Source organism: Phasianus colchicus, chromosome 15 (assembly GCF_987193195.1).
Source record: "Phasianus colchicus chromosome 15, bPhaCol1.hap1.1, whole genome shotgun sequence".
NCBI classification, from domain to species: domain Eukaryota; kingdom Metazoa; phylum Chordata; class Aves; order Galliformes; family Phasianidae; genus Phasianus; species Phasianus colchicus.
In genome coordinates, this window is record NC_143450.1 from 9,694,996 (window position 1) to 9,718,349 (window position 23,354).

Genomic DNA, 23,354 nt, shown 5'->3' on the forward strand with positions numbered 1-23,354 from the left:
GCTGCCCAGTGAAGGCCAGGAACGCGCAAGGTGAAGCCACTCTCTTTAATGACAACTCGCTGATCTCCGTCAGCTCGTACAGCAAAGGGAAACACGTCCGAACGGGCGGCGGGGCGAGGAGCGGGCAGTGCATCTGAATCCTAACTCACGTTTTAGTGCATAACCCTACGGGGAGCGGACGGGGCGGGTCGGAGCGCCCGGAGCTCGGCGGGGCCGTCCCCGTCCTGCGCTGGGACAGCGACCGCGGGGAGAGGCGGGCGGACCGGGCTGGATGGGAGGGGGGGGAACCGGACAGGAAGTGCAAAATTAAATGTGGTTCTCAATAATAATTAGAATAAGAGTTTAAAAAAAAAAGAAAGAAAGAAAGAAAGAAAGAAAAAAAGAAAATAATAATAATGAGTTGTAGGGCTTGGCTTGCCGTTGTTTAGGAACAAGTCAAGCGAAATGACCGACCGTTCTGTAGGAAGATGAGGAGAGGGGAATGAGCGGGCCGAACCCCGTGCCCCAGAGCCTCGGGGAGCTCCCCGCTGTCCCGCACCGAGCTGCCCTCGCCCTGCAGCCCGGCGATGTCCCGACCTCCACCCCCCCGCGCAGCTCCGGGCCCGGGCCGCCCTACCACGCTCGAATCCCGTGCAACGTGGAGATGCCCGCGTTCCCCTGTGGGATGGGCGGCTGCACCGAATTCAAGTCCCCCACGCTGAAGTTCATGAAGTTGTTGCCTGCCGCCGAGGGCTGCACGGGCTGCACGGCCGGGTAGCTGCAATTGTAGTTGGCGTTGCAGGCGGGGCTGTTGTAGTTGGGGTACGCGGGGTAGGCGTTGTAGCTATAGGGGTTAATGCTGACGTTGTAGGGCGAGCTGTAGGGAGAAGACTCCCCCAGGCAGGGCTTCCCGTCCCGCACCAGCACCGGCACCGCTATCCGCCGGGGGGGTGGGATCCCCACCATCTCCAGGGTCTGGTCCTGTCTCTGCCTTTTGCATTTGTACCTTCTATTCTGGAACCAAATTTTCACCTGGGTAGAGGTGAGCTTTAGGACGTTCGCTAGATGGTCTCTCTCGGGAGCCGAGAGGTATTTCTGCTGCTTGAACCTTCTCTCCAGTTCGTAGACTTGGGCTTGAGAAAAGAGGACGCGGGGTTTCCTCCTCTTCCTCTGTCTGGGCCGCTCGGGATCCTCCAGCTCTCTCTTCTCCTGCTCCAGGCTCTTGTGTAGGGAGCACAGTTCTGCAGCAAAACACACGGACAAAGGAAAAACAGGGAGAGCAAAACATAAAAAAGGGCAAAACGGTGTTACTGACCCGTGTGCACCGCGAGGGAACCCCGCGGCACCGCTCAGTCCCATCCGTGTGGGGTCTGCAGGGCAGCAGCTCCGTCCGGGGCTTCCGAGCACCTCGTGAGCAATTTGCAGTCATCATTATTATTATTGTTGTTATGTTTGCTTAGGCTTTTTTTTTTTTTTTTTTTTTAGGGTTTGTTTGCTTGCTTTTGTTTGTTGTAAATAAGGCTCAGTGCATCCCTTTTGGTTCCGCCACAACTTGGGCTTGGATTTGTCTCATATTTGGATTAGTCTCGTCTTTGGATTTAGCTCATATTTACATCCCTTTGTATTGAATCCCACCCCACAGAGACATGCTCGCTGTGCTCGTTAGAAAAATATTCACTGCCTCGTTGCTGTCCGGCCACAGCTGAGGCCTGGCGTAACCCCGTGCCTCCCCTGCCCCGTGCCCCAGCTCGGGTACCGGGGGTTTCTCCCCATCGTGGCACCTCGGAAGGCCTTCGGACGCTCCTCCCGAGCTCTCGCTCTCCTCGGGCCCCTGGGCCGGGCTGCAAAGGGCCGAGCGCAGTGCCGCAGCCCCGGGCTGCAGTTTTACCTTTCTTGTCCGCCTTGGAATCCTTGGCCGCGTCCATCTCCCCGTAGCTTTTCACGTAGTAGGGGCCGGGAAAGGCGGCGGGCGGTTTGGCCGGGTGCGGCTCGGGGAGCTCGGGCAGGGCGGGCGGCTCGGAACCGAACGCCTCCTGTTTGAAGGTGGCCAACATGCAGGAGGGCGAAGAGAGCTCCATAGGGGCCAGACCGCCCTGCTGCTGCTGCTGCTGCTCCAGGTTCAAAATATCCTTGACCGAGAAGGGAGTCGTCGTCACAGGGCTAGGAAACATTGCGGAGGAAAGCGGGACAGCGGCCGCAGCCCGGGGTCATGGAAGGGGAAGCGAGGAGCGGGCGGCCCGGAGCGCTGCTGCAGCGTGGGCTGCCGGGGGGGGCACATAGCATCCCGCGGGAGGCGGCCCTGTGTGCTGCGCGCAGGTAGGAGCGGACCATAAGGGACGGGAAGGAGGGACTAGGCAGTTTTTGGGTGACTTTAGCTTTCTATTGGCCAACATTGCCGTGATGGTATGAGAGATGCAAAGTTCCTTGTCACCTAATATAGTAATACATCGCAAAAACATCCCCGCTCATTTAAAGGGGCGGCACTGTATTTATCCAGCTTTCCCCGCTCAGTTTGTTGATCCATTAAAAAAAAAAAAGAAAAAAGAAAAACACTCTCGACTGGCCTGATGTGTACAGAGCCCCTATCTGATGCCATCTATCATACAGTCAGATTAAATAAACAGGCCGGGAGGAAACCATCAACCAAATATGTGCTGATTTCATTTTTTCTTGAAGAAGGAGCGGAGTTTTCGTTTTTAGTGTTCTACAATATCCGATCACAGGAACTACAAAACGGGAGATCGCCGCGCTGCGAGCGCGTTCGAGGGGAAATCCGTGCTTAACACACCGCGGTGCAGCGCAACTCCAAAGCCCCGCGACACAACGACCCTGAGCAGCCCCGGGCGGGTGAGGGAGGGGGGAGGAATGGGTTGTTTTTTCCGCCCTTGTTTGTGAAATTTTCAAACCAAAGCAAACCCTGCGAGGGCTGCTCCGCCGCTACCCAATGGCGCTCGGAGCACCGAGGGGTCTTGGGGATAATACAGCCCCGGGGGCAGCCCAGCTCCCGGCCCGGTCTGCTGCTCTCGGTTCTCTGTCCGCCCGCAGAGCCCCGCACACCCGGAGCAGCATCGGGTCGGTGACTTCACGCACTCGGAGTCGCCGGAGGGAACCGTAGCGGCAAATCCTCAGGCTGAGGAGGGGCGGTACGGAGCTTTCTGGCTTAGGGGTGAGAGGGGAAAAAAAAACAAAACCAATCTCTTTAAGCGATTTGTTCGGTGCGGTACCGTGAGACGGTGGGAGATGGGGCCGGGCAGCGAGCGGAGAGACCCCGCGGTTGCGGTGAGTTGGGGCGTCCCAGGCACGCAGTGCCCGGAGCTGCGGGACACGGGGGCAGGTTTTGTAGATGAGGGGCGGTTTGCAGGGTTTGTTCCCGGGCTGCAGCCGGGCCCTGCCGCAAACCTTCCTCCTCCCGTAGATGAGGATGGATGCTCCGAGGCGGGGAAAAGCAGAGCACCTGTCCGCAGCTCTGCCCCGAGCTGCTGCCTTTCCCCTCTCCTCCGGAGAGATGTTGCGCCTTTCCACTTTCGAGTCCCGCTCGGGGGCACTGAGTTAAGCGTTCTTTTGCTGGTGAAGCTGTGATTTTGGGGCCGGGGTTGCATCAGCGCTCGCGATCTCCGTGCAGCCTCCCGCTGCCTTTCCGGGAGCGGTTCTTTGTGAAGCAGATCCGGATCTCGCGCTGACAGTCGGAGCGATTAGCGTGCGGGGAGACCTGAAATACGGCTATTTAATGAGGGAGGGCGGCGGCCACGCCACTCCGTGCGGCTGCGCTCCCCGAGGACGTCCCTGGGATACCGGGCCCGAGGGGGCCGGCGGCTCGGAGTGCCTTTTCTCGGCTGCAGGAAAAGGGGTGAGAAGCCCGGGGAGGGCGGAGGCAGCTTCCCAGAGCCTCCCGTGCGTCGGGTCAGCGGGGCACCGCCCGGCGGCCTTTCAGACCTCGCTGCCTCCCTTTCATTTCTCTGCAACCTAATCGAGATAGCTTAGGGAAACTCTAAAACAACGAAGTGAACGCGATCTCCCCCTAAACCCTGCCCGACGGCAGTAGGCCCACCCGCTTTCAGGGCAGCTCCTTCGGGACGGGAGAAATCCGGGTGCACGGGGCTACCGGGAGACACAGCGCTGCACGGCGGAGCTCTCAGGGCGGCGAGAAAGGCGCTGCCCACCCGGAGAGCCCGCAGAGGAGCGGTCCCGGCCCGCAGCTCATCCCCGTCGGGGCGGCCCCGGGGACGCAGGCAGAAGAGCGGCCGGCGAACGGCTGCTGCTGGAGCACTGAAGGGTTGCCCGCAGTCACACGGCCGCTCCCGATCGATGTGGTCCCGGCTGCAGAGGGTGGAAGTGATTAATTGAACGATAAGCCGGAGCTATCATTTGGAATGTCATTAATGCGTCGGGGAGACATTCATTGGAGACAGACAGCGTTATCTCCGCTTTATCTTTAACAATGCATCACTTTTAATACCGCAGTTTAGAAACAAATGGGGGCTTTAGCCTTAGCCCTTCTCCGCGTGTTTATATTTTTGGAAGAATCACAACTAGTGGGAGTCCCGGGCTCGGTCCCCTGATAAATGAACATTAGCACTTTTTAGAACTACTGTATCAACAAAAAGAGCTGCAGGGCCGCAATAATTGGTGAAAAAGCAAACACTGAGCAAAGAGAGGCCAGGTCTGCTCTGTGTCCGGCTGATTGATGAATAAGTCACTGACACGCTGCAACTCACGGACTTTCCGGGTCGGGGCTCGGCACCCCGCCTCCTTCTCCGGTTCACTCCGGGCTCTGAGCACCAATGCGGGCGGTTCAGCCCGACGTGCCGCGGCTCAATGCCCGCACAGCCCCGATCCGACCCCAGCGCCCACGAACCCCTTTCAGACTGGGGCTGACTTCCACACCACCCCATCGCTTCCTTCCAGGACTACTAAATGAAATTCGTTTAACGTATATATTTAGAGAGCTGAAAACAAACAAGCAAACAAACAAACAAAAAAGCCTCAAAAAGCTCCGCAGAGCACATCCTCCCTCCCTCCCCCCCCCGAGCTTTCGACACCTCGGACTGTTTAGAGAGAGAGAAAAGGGGCCTTTTGGAAAAGTTTTCCTCTTACTGCCACCCGGCTAAGGTGTCCGGGCCCCCTCCCGCCCTAATTCCCGGCTATCTCCCGAGGACTCTGTTTATACCTCGCCGGTAAACGCTGGGTTTTAAAACCTTGTCACTAACTGAGTGCTAACACTTCAGGTGCTATAGATTTGTTAAGAGCCAGTAGTCCAGAAATAGCCTATTAGGGTTTCCTTGCGCGAGCTGGTGCCAATCTCCCCGTTCCCATTGTGGGATCTCGGCATTCCCGCAGCTCTCCGGAGCTCTGCTTTCACCTCTCCGCGTTCCTGCGGAGGAAAACGCTTTTGGAGCTGTCCAGGCGCTTCTCCCTGCTGCAGCCACAACTCCTTCCTTCCCTTGCTGTGGTTCTTTTGGGCCTTTCTTGCTGGAACCGAGCGAGTTCCCAGAGCCCATTTCCTGCGGGGAGAGCATCTTCCAACCCCCAGCGTCTCACCTCGGGGATTGCGCCTGGAAAAGAGATTTCTGCCCTTCTGAGCAGAGCAGAGCGCGGCCGGGAAGCACCCGCTTGGGTCTTCTCCGTTATTTCGGGGCGATTTCTGCCAAACCCAGTATAAAACCGCGTGATGTTTCGGTTTTAAATCCCCCTTTGCTTTTTAGGGAGAAGAGCCCAGGAGACGGCTGGTGGCTGCTCTCCCATCTCGGTCGGTGTCTCGGGACGGTGACCGGGGCACGGTGACTCGAGCAGCAGTTGTGGGCTTTCCCTGCTGCCCTCGCTGGGCTCCGTGCCTGGAATCCGGCAATTAGGCTGGCTGCTGCTCCGCGCCGCAGGAGGTGGGTTTCCTCCCCCTCGGCTGCGAGCCGCTCAGAGAAACGAAATGCTTAAATTTTACCTGTCCTGTAGCTTTGCTGCCTGTGCCGGGCTCCCTGATGGGAGATGAATTCGGGACTTTGCTCCCGTCTCAGAGCCCGAGCACTGCCGCAGCGATCGCTTTTCGGTGCCGCCTCCGATACGCACCGTTTACATGAGCTCGAGTAAAACCTTTTGAATGGTGTGAGTTAATTACCAAAGCGCTCGTTCGTTAAGTTTCCAAGAGGAACACGACGCGATACAATTCTTTTAAGGACAGAAAAACTAAATGGGGTTGCTTTCACGTTTAGTAAACACAACAACGGCTTGACATGGGAATCCCGTAGCCAGCGTGCAGCAGCGGTGTCAGTAGATGGACAAAATTGTTTTAAAACGGATTTTTTTTTTCTTTCTTTCTTTCCGGACACAGCGAGCTGTGGGTTTGTGTGAAGGACAAAGCTGTAACGGCGGCGGCTGCCCGGGCACAGCCCCGACCGCCGGTACCGGGCGGGTAGGAGTCGCCGCGGGGATCTCAGGGCAACCGCAGCTTCCTCCTGCCTGTACGAATCCCATCCATTACGCGATGTCACGCCGTGGGTCTGCTCCGGGGCTCCAGAGCAGCGAGACCCCGCTCCCATCCCTCCCCTGGTCGGGACTGCCTTTGGCCCTGCAGGGGGGGTGTGCGGCTCGGGGTGGGGGCACGTTTAACGTGAGATGGTGTTGGGACATTACTTGTCCTAAAAAGCATTCCCACCTCCCTCCCGCTGTCCCAGCTCCCCGGGGCTCCCAGCAGCCCGCACCCCCGGGAGAGCCCCGCCAGCGCCGAGCCGGGGAGGGGGGAGGATGAAACCGGTCGAGTTACAGAGCCCTGACCCCTACCTCCGCTCCAGCGTCTCCCGGCGATGTCACCTCGGCTCCCGCCAAGGCCCGGCTCGTGACCCACAACCGGAGAGGCATGAAATCGGCTGCCGAGAGTGCAGGGACGGGCGGTCGGGGGCTCCGCTCTCCCTCCGCTTCCCCGCTCACCGCACCGCAGCGGAGCAGCCCGGGGGAGGCACGGGAGCTGGGGGTCCCCCGGCTGGGGGCCGGGGCTGCCGCTGTCCCGCGAAATCCCCCACCCGCCTTCGAGGCTCACGGCCAGCTCATAATCAATTTAAAAATAATAACGAAAACGAATGAAAACCCCGCTAACTTGCCGCTGTCGGACCCGCTTTCACTTTTTGCTATCCGTCCATCTCGCGTTTTTATTGCTGTTTTCATTTCGGTTTGCGTTTCTTCCTTTTCCCACCACTGAACTGGAGAAAGAACGGAGGCTCCGGGCAAACGCGCTCCGTGCCGGAGGGCCGCACCTGCTGAGCGCAGCCCTGTGGGGAACCCCGGCCTCGGCTGCGGCTCCGGACGGCTCGGGGACTCCGCAGCGGAGCATCCCGGCTCTGCCAGCCACCCCCCCTCCCCGGGCCCTGCGGTTGCTGCTCTGTGTCCTCCGGAGGGGGGAGAACGGCTGGAGAAAAAAAACGCCGTACGGGAAAGTGAGAAATAAACACACGGAAAAGGGTTTCTACCCGCCCGATGAGCGTGCAGTTCACTGTAAATACGATAGATGCACGTGAGAGAAAGAAACGAAAATCTTGTGCAAATTCTTCAGATTTTTAGCTTGTTTCCCCTGGGTAACGTTACCGGGTTTGTCGCATCTCGAAAAGTTTCTTTTTAAATTTCAAATGAAAGCCGCATCCGCAAAAGCAGACCCGCAGTTTTGATGCGGTCCCCGCGTTCCTTACCGGCCCGTTTCGGAGCCCCGCTGAGCTCAGCCCTTCCCTGCAGGGACACCGCGACAGAAGGGCGGAGAGGAGCTCGGGGAGGGGGGAGGGAGAGGGTGATGCTTCAGCCCGGACACCTCCCGTGCTCTGTTGGGCAATTAAAGATCGGGGGGGGGGGGGGGGGGGGGGGAAATATCAAAAGTCAGTGAAATGTGAATTTATTTTGTGGACGGAGTTGATTTCTTAAACAAATTGGAGAGTATCGTTTTTGGCTGTTGGTTTTTCTCACCGTTCTGCATGCTTTCCTCACGGTTTTGAGGCAGTGTGTGGGAGGGGGGGGAGTGGGGAGGGGGATTTGGCCGCGCTGCTTTTGGGAACGGGGATCCGATGGGAAGGGCGAATCCCGGGGGGTGACCCCTTGAGTGCCAATGTTGTAAGCCGGACCCGCGGCGCCCGCTGCTGCCGTGCCGGGTTAGCGCTGTGCTCCGGCCCCATGCAGCCCCAGGGCAGCACCTGCTGCGGGCAGAGGGACGGGGGAGCTCCGTAGGGTGGGAACTGGAGGGACAGCAGCGGGACCCCATGCAGGCCGAGTCCTCAGCCCTCTGGGGAGTCTCAGCCCTCTGGGACAGCAGGCTTGGGAAAAAACCCCAGGGCTGGCAATGCAGCCTTCTGGGGCGTCGTTGTGCTAAATGCTAGAGCCAGAGGCAGAAAACATCCCTTCCTCCCTTCCTTTGGTTTCTTTTTTCTTTTTAGTCCCTGACCCATCGCAGTTTTAATATGCAGCCCTGACCAGAGCTCAAGAGGATATTTCCTCCTCCAGCATTTCTCTGGGCAAAGAGGCACCAGCAGATTTTTTCCATAATGATGAAAACATCTGGCTGTCCCCGAGCTGTCAGGCTCTGCATTGCTGCTTCCCAGATGCCGCCTGCCCCAGCGCAGCCCTTCTGTGCCCGGGGCACCCGTGTGGGCCCTGCACTCCGACCTCCCACTGCAGCCCGGGGACACCCGACACTGCACGGGGGGACCCAAACCTCTGCATTTCTCTCCAATGGCTTTTTGGGTTTGGAAATGCGGTTGGAAATGCGCTTCTCCCTCCCCCATCCAAACCGGGGGAAAAAAAATTCTATCCCTGAGCGTTTTCTGAGCCTTTTCCCTTCGTGTTGTCCAGAAGTTGTTTCCACCGCTGCTCCCATGCGTGGCGGTAAATCCTAAGAAGAGAAATAAAGAAATAGTAAGTGCTTAAATATGTGGATTATGAGGATCATGCATGTGCTTGGAGTATCATAACAGACTGGAGGCCCAAACGGTGGATTCTGCTGCACGTTGTAATTTCGGTTGTGGAACCAAACCGGCCCTGGAAAACGAACAAAGGTGCATCCAAGTGGAATGGATGAAAAAATAAATACTTTCTTAGGCCACAAGAAAACACTCTGAGAGATGCATTCGGCTCCAAGCGGGCAGAGCAGCCTGAGCCCTATCTAGAGTGACTCTTAGAATTTCAGTATTTAAAATGGAAAGGGGGGATGTCCTATGTTTAAAAATATGGCTTTACTTAGTCCCAAAGAAGAATAAACAAAGCAAAGGCAAAAACCTAAATGCCTCTAGAGAAAAAAATGTGTTTAACCGCATTTCTAAACTATTCTTTTCCTTCTCCGTCCCCACGTTTTAAAAAATGGACAAATAACAGTCACACTCCGAACCATTGTGTCTTATTCTCTATCTTTGCTCTCATTGATGCCAAAGTCCATAAAATAACAATAATATTTACAAAATATGAACCTGATCCAGTAGTTCACATTCAGGCAGAGCTTTGCACTTAAGGTGATGGAAGCTGCTGCAGACGGCGGAGCGGAAAATCACCACATATCTCCCATCCTGGGAACCTCAGATTTTGGCATGGATGGGAAAGCTGTGCCAAGCTGAACCTCGGCCGTGTCAGTGCTGAGCTGTAGGGGTTGAGCAGAAGGAGGCACCGCGGCTGTAGCTCTGTGGAGGAGATCCAATGGAAGCAGTGAAGATTTGCTCACTGAACCCAATCTTTCCTTTTCTCGTCCCCACCACATTTTTTCTCAAGGACTTGCTAGCATTAGCTGGATTAAGGTTCCTGTAGGGTAACACGTCCTGCTGTACAGACTTCTGTTCTACAGCCTGATGTGAGTAAACAACATTAGCTCTATGTACTAATTTTGTGATAAGCCCCAGAAGCTCTGGAGTAAATCTGCATTTTGAAGTTGGCCCTTTACTTGGCTGGTTGCTGGACTCACTCTGAACCAGTTTTTATATATATAATGCACGAGCAAAAATGAAGAAAAGTGATTGTTGTGCAAGCTGCAAAGTCAGGTGCTCAGCACACAGGATGGGACCCCTGCTGTGTACATCCATAGTCAGGAATGGAGTTTTTGGCTTTATTTTAGCTTTGCTTTTTTTTCTCTTTTTTTCCCCCCTATGGCCTCCACCTCCTGAAGTGTGCAGGATGAGCAGCGCTGGTGCAGCAAGCTGCCATTCAATATTTAGTTTTATGCTTCCTGTTGAGCATGTGGCCCCAGGCCTTGCTCCACAGTGAGCTGTTAGGCTGTGGAGGCAGAGCTTTTCATTGCATCTTTCATTGCAGGAGTGTGTGAGGGCTTTGGTACCAGGTGTTCTGCGTTCCCATCCCATGTGTGGGAGGGTATCATGGAGAAGCATTACTCCTGTTGCTCAGACAGTGTGATGTGCAGGGTTTGAAGTTAAAAGCATGCATTCATTTGGGGCAGTACACAGTGTGACTTCGAGTATTTGGGATGCTAAAAGATGCTAGGATTTGTAAAATACATAAAAGCACAGAAGAACTGCAATTTACCTCCACTGAGGTTTCCCTGCTCGGGCAGGCGTGGTTTGGTCTCAGCTGATAGAAAGTACTCAGCACGTGGAATAATGGAAATACAGGACGAGCCCTTTTGAGGCTCCGTCCAGAAGTGGCCACTGGGTTGTCACACTGCTGTCCCTCACTCTGCTGTCAGGTGCCACCTGGTGGGACCCACGGCCCTCCTTGGAGATGCTGTGCTGAGAGGTCTGGGGGCAATGGGCACCCGCACTGTGGGTGCAGTTGGGGAGCAGACATTGGGCTTCCTTCGCAGTGCACAGCAAGAGAATAAGGGGCACAAAATTAGAAGCCCAAAGCAGAGCAGAGTTTAACACAGCACAGCTGGGTTGTGCATTTGCCCAATGCGCCGACACTGGTGTTGTTCTAAAGCTAGAAATATTGAGCTCCCTGCTTGCTTTCTTTTTGCTCACTTTCTGTTTTGCAAAAGTTGCATCTATCCAGCCACACTTCTTCGAGTGAACAGTCCGTCTGGAGGAACATTAGCATCCTGCCCACTGCATTTCCAGGGAACGCTATTTCTGTCTGCTTTGTCTCACTTCTATCTGCTTTTGGACACCCCATCCTCGGCGTGGCTTTCCTTCTATCAGTTGTGGCGTGCGTTTTTATGATGGGAAAGGCTATCCTTAGGAGCAGGAGCTGTTACCTCATCAGGAAGATGTTAGGTGGATCCGGCTTTTGATCACTCTGTTAGCTCAGACTTGATTTGACTGCTGTGGCAATTGCATGGCCAATACAGCGACGCGTCCTGTCAAACCCATCCTGCTCTCCTCACTGTCGTCGAAACCCTGAGATAAGCAGCAGTGAGATGTCTGTCTGGGGGTGGAACCAGCAATTTCTGGTCTAATCCATACTGGGCTACAGCACAAGTTTCTACCGAGGATCTCAGAGCAGCATGGTTTACACAACGTGTGCTGGTGGGTAAATTTAGAGTTGACAACTCCCTTCCACAATTGCAGAACTCAAGGACAGTCCTATCAGGTGGCAACTGGCTGGGGGAGTATTTATAATCCATTTGCTGACTGGAATTAATACGAACCTGTCATCCCTTCTACCACTTGGGAAACCACACAACCAATGTGCCAAAGGCTGCTGGTGATCTTTTTGGCAAGAGCTGAACATGCTGTTCCTGACTGCCAAATGGATTTCAGTTTCCACAGAAAGTTGTCACCAAGATGAAGTCCTGTCTGGATCCTCTTTCCTCAGAGCTCTGCTGACCTGGGGAAATGGGAGGTTTGACATGGTGGCAGATTGCAGCCAGTCCAGGCTGAGGCATGGATGGAGGGCCGAGGAGCTGACAGCTGTCTGCATGGCGAGCACAGAGCTTCTTTCCTCTCCTAATGCCGAGCAGCATCTCGCGCTCGTGCCTGATTTCAGCAGGTAGTGCTGCCTGTTCTCTGTGTTTGCATGCCCACATGCTCAAATCTAGGATGCATCTAGACTTGACTGCACCTATTTATCCCAGAGCAAGGCCTGCTGCAGCTCATGCAGTGCCACTCAGCAGTGCCAGGATGGCTGCTTGCTGCCTGACTCAGCTTTTCATAGAACCATAGGATCATTAAAGTTAGAAAAGACTTGTAAGATCATCAGGTCCGACATCAACCCACCCCACCATGCCCACTGACTGCATCCCTCAGTGCCACATCTCCACAGTTCTTGAGCATCTCCAAGGACAGTGAGTGCACCCTGTCCCTGGGCAGCTGTGCCAATGTCTGACCACTCTTTCTGAGAATTTTTTCTTATTTTTTTCTCAATTTTTCCATCTCTGCAGATCTGCTGCAGGCTGTGTGACATGCAGCACCCACAGACACCCGGCCCTATGCCTCTGGTTATGTGCCAAGGACTCTGCTCCAGCTTAGCAGCTGGATAAGCTAACTGTGCTAGTCTTCTTCCCTTAAACAAATGAAACTGATTTATGGTTGGACTTGATTATCTTAGCAGTCTCTTCCAAACTTAACGGTTCTGTGATTCTATGAAACCAAAACAGCACAGCTAGCCTCTTCAGGAGCTCCAAATCCATCCCTTCTTTGCTGTCCTCCTCCATTTTCTTTACTTCCTTCTTTATCAGCTTGAAGCATCCCTTTCAGTCAGCTCTTCCGTAGCAGTTTTTTACATGAAACAACATGTACCAGAGGTCTGTGGGCTGTGAACAGCCAAATGCCCACACGCTCCCATTCAACAGCTGATGCTGGGATGGAGCTATTGCTTTTGGGGGAGAAAGGAGAGGTGTAACTCAAGCTTTCCTGACAAGTAACATCCCTTTGGCCAGCAGTTGTGTAACCCAGTATTGGCATTTGTGATCCAGCTCTCTCAGCACGTACTCTGCTCTTTGCTTGGCCTCCGCAGATGTGTGCAGTGGGTGATGGCAGAAGGGGCAGAGCCATTGCTGGGTATCAGGATTCCACAAAATCCCAGTGCCAAATACTTTGCAGCCTTTTTTTCTTTTTTTCTTTTTTTTTTTTCCTTCAGACTTTCTGGCTGGCATTTCCTTTAGATTTCAGGCTGGCTTATAAAATGGGCATTTCTAAAAGAAAAAATGAAGCAAAATTTAGGTAGAAATTATGGATTGCTTTCTGCACTGTTGGAAAAGAAGCAATGAGAGTGGACTGTTTTTTAATTTTTCCTCAGGCCTCCTGTTTTAGTAGATCTAATAAGTGGGAATAGAAGCTGGGCTCACTATTGCTGAGAGGAATTTTAAACAAGTAACAATTTTCTGCAGGATTTTAATGCTTGTTTTTGTACTTCACTGTGTTACAAAGGCTCATAGACTCCCTCTGGGCCTCCCACCACTCATACAATAACCTCCTTCCCTGGAAGTGCTGCTTAGCCACATTTTATCTCCAAGCAAGAAAAGTCGGTATATTTTTAACCCATCTATAACGTATTCCAAGACCCTCCTCCCAAATATGAAACCCAGAGAAATGAGGCCATGAGGGAAAAGGCCAATTTGGTGAGAGCTTCCTGAGAGGTCTGAGGAGGATTTTGCATCCTATGGTTTCAGATGAAAGTTTCTGGAAGTTTTGAATGGAACTTCAAACAGGTGTGATGGGGTGAGCTCAGGGCAAAGCAGGAGCGAGGTGACAGTGGTTAAAGACAGAATTTACCACCCAGCCTGAGGCTGCGTGGAAAGGGACTCAAACCTTTTCATCTGACATAGTGCATGCACATAGAGCGTGACCCACAACTTGCTTCACTCCACATCTTTTCAGTATCTGAATTTAACTTCAAGCCCATGTACGTTCCAGAAGAGAACTATATTCTGCATCCCTAAAGTATATGAACTGCTGGACATTGGCACAAGTTTGTCCCCAAACAGAAAGCAGAGAAAAGGTTCTGTTCCAGAAATTCTGTTGCCAGATGGTAATTTTGAGCAGAAGGAAAAGAAGAAGATGTTAAACATTGCTCTGCTTTGAAGAGTGGTTTCATAAATGCAGCTCAGTGCACAGTAACACTGTTGGTTGTTCTTTCCTAAGAAGTGTCAAGAGGTGGATATCTATCATTTATCAATGCATTCACTGGAATGAATGCAGAAGACACATTTAATGCACCAGGCTCTTACATTTTTTTTCTGGATCATGTCTCCTTGCCTCCCCTATGAGTGCACCAAGCACACTGCCATGCTGTCCCAGCCGCTGCTGCCATCCATGGGTGCTGTTATCCATTTGCTTCCCTTTGGGCACTTATTTCTTCCAGTATTTTTCCTGGAATCAAAGCAAAGCAGCTAGGCCTAGCATTGCCCAGCTCCTCCCATCCCCTGCTTTGACAGGAGATGCTGCCTTCGCCCTTTGCCCGTCCGCTGGTATCTCACCTGTCCCTCACAAGTTTGCTAATGGCCAAGATAACCGCACTCCGAGTATCCCGGGATAGAATTCCTTGGGGACAGCTGAGTAGGAAACATCACTCTTATCTACCCGGTTCCCAGCTTATTCTGTCCCCACTTAGAATTAAGCTCCTGCTGCTGTCACTGCTATGCGATCACCGCCGGCGCTTTTGCCAAGAAGAGCAGAAATAGGCAGCGAGAGCTCGGGCATCACCTCTGCTCGGCTGCAGAGCATCCTTGTCCGCACAGCACGGGGCTGCGCTGAGCCCGCAGCGGAGCCGTGCTGGAGGTTGCGGGGCTCCGCTCGGGGAAACGCGGGGTGCGGCCGCCGCCAAGCGGGGTGCGGGGGTAGTGCGGGATGCCTGCCCGTGCTGCAGAGCTCCGGGATGTTCCTCAGTGGCAATCGGTATTCACGTGCCTTCACGGTGAGCGGATCCCGGCACGGGCCGCTCTGCGGTTCTGTCACAGAATAACAAATTCCTGTGTCTTGGTTCTGATCTGTCGGGATTGTTGTTATTATTTGTATGCCACCTGCTGCTGATTTGATGGCACAAACGGTCCGAGAGTTGCTTTCCAGCAAACAGCCTTCTTAGCACTTAATTTCTTTTACTAAAAGGGCTCTGGAAAGAATCGCTTAAAACTTAAAGTTATCACGTTTCAGCGTTTCAGAGCCCACCAGCCGTGTCTTTGCTGTTCTAGTTGAACACTCTTCCTTTTGCCGACCCGCCCCTTCTCTGCTGTTATCTGCAAAGCCCAGATACTGGCATCCATAAGCCAGTGGAAAAGTGATGAGTCCCAATTAAGAGTGTCATCAAACAAACTGAGAACCTGAGTGAACACCTCCGTGTGCTCAGGGCCCCCTTCTGTTCCGGCCACATCTACCACCTATGCAGAGGGATGCAGGAGCGTAAAGGGCCGTCTTGTGGTTGCTGCTGTGGTTTCAGTTGCGTCCTTCGCTGCCCCAAGAGCGAAGCTGGAGGGAGTGTGCAAGATCTGGCACTGGGGAACAACACATCTGCAGCTGTGGGGACAGCATCGCAGGAAAAATAGGGGTAGGTCTCCTCCCAGCTGCCTTCTGGGGCCGCGCTGCCGCCTCTGTGCAGCCGATTGCCGCTGCTTTCCTTCCCCTCAAAGGTAAGCGGGCGGTCAGAGAAGGGCAGCAGGGAGGAATAAAATCGCGTACACAGAGTCCTGCAAACCGCTGAGCCGAAACACGGTGCTGACGCTGGGTTTCACGGGCGTACAGAGGTCCGCAATCGCAGTCCGCAATCGCAGCCCGCAGCTCCTCGCCCCGCTCGTTCTGTCCCTGCTCTCCCCGTGCCGAGCTGCCGTGCCCGCTCCCGCTGCAAGGTGGTGCTGCGGATCAGCGCAACGCGGAGCTGCGCGGCCGCTCGGCAGATGGGGGGGGGGGGTTGGTGGGGAGTCCTGCTGGGAGACAGGGGCACACAGCAGCAGTTCGCCTCCTCTAGCCCAACGCTTTGTGCTTTTAGGGAGGGCAGACGGACCGTTGCCTGTGGCTTAAGCTGATGAAACGAGCTCCTCCTCTTGGGGAGATGGAGGTGTGCGTCGCGCCGGTTTTGCTCCAGGAGTGGTGCAACCACAGCGAAATCCTTTGGGCGTCTTCAACTGGTGTGCTGTGGTTGACCAGAGGATGTAGGTCGGAGCCCGAAGTGCAGCCCTCGCACTGCAGCTGTTGTTGGTTTGCCGTACCTGCACGCGTTCACCTGCCCCGTTACACAGCGTTTATTTGGATCTCAGTAGGAGACTTAGCTGTGCAAAATGTCTTGAAGTTCATCAGGATAGACGTGGGAATTCAGGAATGACAGGAGGGAACTATTATCTAAATGAGACTCTCATAGATCAAATACATACGGAAAACAAAATAAGTGCATAAAAGCCCATTCTGCATGTAAAAGTGATGTATTCAAGGCTGTTTTTAAGTAGCAAGCTAAATTAGGTTTTTTGCTGATCAGAGTTATCAAGACTTTACTATGAGCAGAACACATTCTGAAATATTTCTTCATGGCTAGCAGAGGAAAAAGAATCTCTCCTGCTACTCAAGACATTAACTACAACCTGAATGGAAAAGTAGTTCAATTGAACTAATTGAGTAAATCAGAATGAGTGATGCTGATTGTTCTTTTCCATACTTGCAGTAAAAGTTATTTCCATTAAAAGCTCGTCGAGCTTTTTTGGCAGGTTCTGCTTGCTGCTTCCACCTTCTCAGCACTGTGACTTTTCATCACATACAATTTGTGCATTTTTTCTATAAAGCACAAAGAATTCCAAGAGATGATGGTAAGGGTTTGATCCTACTTCTAATGTCATCTGAAATGCGTGTGGGTGAAATAAAAAAAATAAAATTTACTAAGTTAGTGTTAATTGACATGAGCATCCACCAGCTGCTATATATACCCCAGCAGGTTGCTTTTATGCTGACACGGCTTTGTTAATGGCATCGGCCTTGACTGAGCATAATGTCTTCTTTTCTATTCTCATCCTCTTGACATTTGTTCCTAAAGCACATGGCCCTGAGAGCTGCTGTGAGGGCTTTGGATCTTTATCCTCAATCCACTTCCAAATGCTGGCTGGAGTTTCCCCAGCACAGACACATGAAGGGGACACAGCCCTGCCTTGGGGCTTTGGGCACTGCTCACAGAATGAGCCTGCCATCCATTTGTGGACCTGGGCGTCCTGCTTGGCCTCCAGGAGCTGCTCCAGAAGGCCATACTGGAGCGATCTGGTGTCCCAGCCCTATGTGGATGTATTAGGTAACCCAGCTCCTGACATCTCTATATTGGCCACAAATGCCTTCCATCTCTCCTTAGATGCTGCTGTTGCTGTGTGAACTGGAGCAAGTCATTTCTCCCTGCTCCCTCCATCCTTTGCTGTGGCTATTTTGAGAGTCACCTCCTCGGTCCATGGACTCTCCTGTACCATGTACTTAGCTGGATGTGAGGAGTCATAGCACCGTGCAGCACAGACCCATTGCAGAAGCAGCAGGTCCAGCAGGTCCGACCTGACGCTCACGTGCATAACAAGCTCCAGCTGTGTGCAGAGCTCGGGGCTCATGCTGGAAATGGAGTGGGTTGCTGTGAGAGGTGAAGGTGCAGGAATAGCAGGGGATATGGTGGCGATGGATGTGAAGTTACCAGTGCTTTGACTTTCCCCTCCCTCTCTGGACTTTCACACCCCTCTGCTCTGGGGCAGGTTTGCAGGCATGGGTCAGCGTTCATTCTGTGCTACACGGTGTGTGCAGGCGTAGCCTCATTAGCAGCTCATTAGTAGTGTTCTCTTCAGTTTTTCTATTGCATTTTTTACGCATCTTCACCCACCCATCCATATGTGGTGAGCATCAGGCAGAGTCTGCAGCGGAGTGGAGGTGATGTCTCTGAGTAATTTCTGTGCTCAGCAGCCTGCTCAGCAGTGAGCAGAGGCAAGATTATGCCCTGATTTCTGCCATCAGTTCCATTCCCTTGAAACTCCTTTAGGAGGAAACTGCGGTGGAGCTCGGGGAACATTTGCCTTTGGCTTCTTTCCATATCATCACTGTTTGTTTGTTTGTTTGTTTGTTTATGGCTATTTTTATTCCTTTTTTCCACCCCCCGCTTTGTGTTTCCCTCTGTTACTTCTTCAATATTCCCTCTCCATTCTCCTTTCTCTCTCTCTCTCCCATGCTGCTGGATATTATGAGCAGTGACAGCAGCCGCTGGGAGCTGGAATCCAAGCAGATAACAGCACAGCCATGAGAATCCGTCTGCTCAGCTACAATTAGCCCTGCTGATATCTTTCACCTGGACAGAGCTGCCTTATCATCGCTACTTCTTGGAAAATGAAGGGTCACAGATACTGATCGCAGATAGCACGACTCTGGCATTTCCCTCTGGTTTTCATGTTGCTGGAATCCCTTTTTGGCTCCCTTCTCCCTATGATTAGTTTTGCATCTCTCTTGTTCAGCTGTGCTGCTGTCAGATGGAAAGCAGGCACTGCCGCTTTCCAAAGGGTGTATGGCTGAAACAGAAACCCGGGGTACATTTACCTGATGTGAGCAACAGCACACGTCCATGGATCCTGCGCCTTTCTGAAGTTCAAAGCCAGAAATAAAATAAAGCGTCAGTGCCCTGGGGTGAGTTGCTGCCCTGTCTTTGGAAACTCCGGAGCTGGCTGTGCTGGTGGAGCGCTGGGCCGATTCCCTGCCCTGTTCCTGCTGCCTGCACGGCTCCTGACCAGCACTGAAGGCACCTCCACCGCATTTTCTTCTACTGTGAATGAGTTTTAGCAATTGTTTTCTTGAGCTTGGAGGCAGTGTGGTTGTTTTTTGTGGCCTTCGTTTTGGTGCCAGGTCCATCCTCCTGACAAAAAAGCAATTCCTTGCTTTGCTTTGCAAGGAATTTGTTTGTTCTGATATCTTTCTTTCTATTGGCCTTATACATACAGCTCTGTAGCAGGAATCACAAAACTGTAGACTCGTTTGAGTTGGAAGGGACCCTTGAAGGCCACATAATCCAACTCCCTGCAATGAACAGGGATACCCACAGCTCCATCAGTGCTCAGAGCCCCTCCAGCCTGACTGTGGGTGTCTGCAGGGACAGGGCACCGCCACCCTGGACAACCTGTGCAGTGCCTCACTGCCATTATTGTAAAGAAGTTCTTCCTTATGTCCAACTGAAATCTGTTCAACCTGGAGAAGAAAAGGCTCTGGGGAGACCTGAGTGCAGCCTGTCAGGATCTAGGGGGGATGTAAGAATGAAGGGGACAGACTCTTTAGGAGGGTCTGTTGTGATAGTACAAGGAGAAACGCTTTCAAACTGAAAGAGGGATTTTCCCCTGACCTGGTTGGACTCCAAATCCTTTTTTGCTGTATCCATACATACCCCAGTGGTGCTGCAGCCTCAGCTGGGACTGTTGTGCTGTGACTGCCAGGAGCAGCATTCTGACGAGCTGCACGCTCTGTGAGGAGGTGCCACTGCTGCCACAGCTCCTGTGGGCTCAGCAGCACACAGCCAGCCCAAATGCACTGCCTGACTGTGTTGTTGTGTGTTGGTTGGCCGGAGCACTGTGTGGAGCCAACTTTATGCTGCTGCACTGATTTTGGTTTGTTGTGAGACAGCGATCGAAGGATTTCTGCCAATACAAGATAACACAGAGGGACACCAGCACGAGTCATGCATTTAGTCCCATGGAGGTCTCTAACAACAGGCCTGCAGTGCTTCTGCTGGAGAAGCACAGAGGGACGGAGCAGCTGCTGCATTCCAGCAGTGCCTTGCATGCAGAGCTGTGCCTCTTCCCTTGCTGGGCATGCACGGTGCCTGCTGCAGATGAGCTGTCCCATGGGACAGTCCCTTCCTGCTGGTGTTCCTCCAAAGCAAACCTTCCCTTGGTTTCTAATAGCTCGATGAGTTTTATGGCTCCTGAAGAATAAGTTCAGTCCTTGTCTTGTCCTCAGGAGAACTGCACAGATCTGAAAATACTCACAACTTTCTTTCAAAGACAAGGGTGGGTGTTGCTCTGGAGCTTCTTTATCCTATGGGGCTTTGACTTTCCATTACAGCCTCTGCTCTTTCTGTCCTGCCTAAGCCTTGTGCTGGTAGAAAATGTGATCCTCCCATTACCTGCCCGCCCACCCTTAGCCCAGACAGAAGAAAACATAGGTGAATCGCCAGAGGAATGTGAATCCAATAAATTGCAACATTTGTGTGTTTATCTGACCTTCAGTGTTTACAAATTTGGCTGGCAGTCTCATGAAAGAGGATCTGACCAACTTATTGGTCAATTGGACCTTAATGCTCTTCTTGTTTCTGGTCAGTCTGGCAATACTGTAAGAACAGTTTGTTCTAAGCAGGCTCCTGAATGAGTTTGTGTGCTGAGATGGCATCATCACATATTCTCAGTGCTGTTTCCTGGTCTTTTTTTTACTCCACCCTTCCAAGTTTTTTTCTGTCATTGCTGAGAATAATTGCTGTATTCACTCAAACGAGTGGTGGCATCCTGCTGCTGTCCTGTGAGGGGGTGCAAAGAGCCCCGGGCCATTTCTCAGGCTGCAGCAAAGCTGTGCCTTCCTGTGTGCGATCAGGTGAAGGGAAGGGAGAGAGCACCCTGCCTGTGTAGGATGGCCAGAACTGAAGCAGTATGCTATATAAAGTCACAATGCCTTGCAAACTTTATTTCAGGTTTTAAAAAGCAACACCGAAGCCTTATCTTTGTGATATTTAAAGTGTCTTGTGCAGTTCTGGGAGTTGTTGGGTGACACTGTGGATGGACTGCCTGCTCTTCCACAAATTGTGCTTAGAGAGAGCTGCAAACAAACAAACAAACAAACAAAAAACCAACCTCCCCCCTCCCCCCCCCACAGATTCAGGCATTTCTGCATGTGGGATGTTTGAGAACAGATTATTTTCAGCCTCATCTATTTTCTGATTTTGTCAGGCTCCTTCCTGATAAGGCTGTGCAGTCAGAAAGCTTCAGTGATTCCCAGCTCCAGCTCCTAACGCCCTGCTGCTATCGGTAGGATATGTCACCAGAGGCTTTGGTGAAACCAAGATTGTGCTGTTAATTAGCATCCAAGCCTCATTCCCTGCTCCAGCATTGCCAGCTGTGGCTTTCACTGGTCCATGTAATGCAACCAGCCACAAAATGCATCTCTCCTCTCCAGGAATCTGCACAGTCAGCAGGCGGCTGCCCTTCCTTGCTGCAGAACAGCTCAGCTTTTGGGCATCCCCATTGGGACACCCCCGCTGCTTTCCCTCACTCTTCTTGCAGCCCAACGTGCATTTCATCTCTTTGCAGCCTTGTTGCCCTCCTGGCAGCACAGCCTGCAGTGGGGCTCCCCATGGCCACGGTTGTGGGCTGCAAACCCTGGCAAAGGTGCAAGAGCAGATGTGATCCTGGCTGATCCTGCTGCAAATTGAGACCTTTTTTTTTTTTCTTCTTCTCACTGTATTATATGGTGTTTAGTTTTAAATAATAAAAACATTTTAGGGAATGCTTCAAACACATGCACCGTGCCTTTCTGCAGATAGATTTCATAGTGACTCGGTTTCATGTCAGTTTCACAAAATGCTGAATGTGCATAATTCCCCTTCATTTTGTCTTAAAATAGGACATCTAAATCAGTCTCTCTGTGGGCCTTTCCCAGTCTCTCCTGGCTGTCAGCTTTCACTGAGCTTCCCCACACCTCCCACCACATTTTTCTCCAGGGTAGGAAGAGACTCTGCAATGTAAGTGGGATTATGCCTGGGTGACAAATGCAGCCCAGTGTGATTGCAGGGTAGAGAAATGGAGATACAAAGTGAGGAAAATCTGAGAAATGGCAGTGGGCTTTATAGAGGGGATTACGTGCCATAATGCCTCAGATAGCAGCGGGTGGATGCTGGTCCATGTTACAGCACAGCCTGCGTTTAGCCTTGCCATTGCTGTGACACTGCTGCTCCTAATGGCAGTGGGAAGCTGGTGCTGGCTTTGCCAGGGGGGGCATTTTGTTCTTGTGCTGCATGAGCCCCAGGGCTCCATTTCAGCCCTACTGCAGCACCCATCGCTCTGCACTGCCACTGGAGGCACTGAGATCAGACCAGTGGCACTGCCCCGGGAACTGCTATCCTTCAGGGGAGGAATACCCCCCAAAAAACCTTAAATTCCCATCTACGTGGAGCATCTCCCAGCAGCCTCTCCAGAGACGATGACTTCTTATTTTAAAAGAATTTCTAAATAAACTCCAAGCCACATTTTATAAGAGAGGATGGTATTTGCAGAAAAGGTCAAGGCTATAACAGTCGGCATCCTTGGAGATAGGAATTCTCAGCCCCTGCAGCTTCCCATAATTTGTCATGGCTTTAAACCCTCAAGTCCCCGTTTTACATTCCCAATCAAGACAGCCATGAGGTTTTGATTTCCAAATGAAACGCTCCACTGGTTTTTCCCTAAAGAAACGTACAGAAAGAGAAGCGGTTAGGATTTTGCTGATGATACGGTTGCGCTCAGTCCCAAACCCTGAGCCAGGACCATTTGTTAGTGCTGAAACCATAGGAGTGGGTTTGGGTTGGTTGCAGTGTGGGTGACCCTTGGGTCCAGGTGCCCGGAGGCTCTCATCTCTGTGTGGCTCAGCGTGAAGTGCTGACAGCAGGTGTGAGGGAAGCCTTCCTCCAAGGGGCTGCAGGGAGAGCATGGAAACATGAATGACACAGCAAAAACGGAGTGGGTTTTGTGTTTTTGGTGACATGTTGCAAAATTAATAGCTTTTAAAATGCACTGGTGAGAGAGGCTTCTCAGTGAGCACAAGCTCCTGCCCTGCCCGTGGATGGCTGTGCTGGATACACCTGATGGGATGGATGGGGTATGCAGAGCCCCCGGCGGTTCCCAGCATGGGCTGGAGATGTAAATGACCATGTATATGTTTGTAAATGTTTTGGCATGTGGGAGCAAGCCAGAATCTGGAATTAATTTTGTTCTTTAGGGAGGTGAGACAGGGAGCCCATAGAAGAAGAAATCCTAATGAATCAAATGTTTGAGTTTCGGTGGGGTTTGTTTGGTCAGATGAGACCTTCGTATGGACATGCTTGTGCAATTGGAGTGGCCTTAATTTGGGTTATCTTACTCCACTTGTGAAGTGACTCAGTCTGAATTGATCTAACATCAGGCCAGTCGTGGAGCAGATTTGTGTGTGGCATTAAACGGATTTGAAGTAATACGCTTCTCGGGGATGTGCAATGCAGCATTCCTGCTGTGCAGTCCATCTTAGTGCTTCTTTCTGTGCTCAGTACTCGTATCAGCACTCTGTCACTGTGCCATTCTGTGAGATGTGATGCCCGAGGGGAAGGTAAGGGCCATTTCTCCATCACTGCTGCACAACCGCTCCCTGGAGCAGAGTGCAGCCTCACCACTTCACACACGAGGAGGTGAAAAATTACTTTTCTGGTTGAAATTGCAGGGAGGGCACAGTGAGTTTACCTCGGCTGCAATGCCATGAGGGTATGGACGAGCTCCTGCAGGAGGTGCAGTGGCATTCATAATGTGATGAGTAGTCCAGCAGCAGCTCCAGCTGCTTTATGGT

General features: G+C 52.4%; 1 protein-coding gene across 1 annotated transcript; it reads right to left on the bottom strand.

Moving 5' to 3' along the window:
* Positions 1–477: 477 nt before the first annotated feature.
* Positions 478–2,346, bottom strand: NKX2-5 (NK2 homeobox 5). Its single transcript, XM_031598105.2, has 2 exons — positions 1,868–2,346; positions 478–1,220 (listed from the first exon to the last, which is right to left on the bottom strand). The coding sequence occupies exons 1-2, from the start codon at positions 2,148–2,150 to the stop codon at positions 613–615; spliced, it is 891 nt and encodes a 296-aa protein (XP_031453965.2). The 5' UTR covers positions 2,151–2,346; the 3' UTR covers positions 478–612.
* Positions 2,347–23,354: the final 21,008 nt, after the last annotated feature.

Excerpts from the sequence above, each read along its gene's own strand:
- NKX2-5 (XM_031598105.2), bottom strand. The coding sequence starts at position 2,150 with ATGTTTCCTAGCCCTGTGACGACGACTCCCTTCTCGGTCAAGGATATT. Across the intron at positions 1,221-1,867 it reads TTCCAAGGCGGACAAGAAAG|AACTGTGCTCCCTACACAAG; the intron begins GTAAAACTGCAG and ends GTTTTGCTGCAG.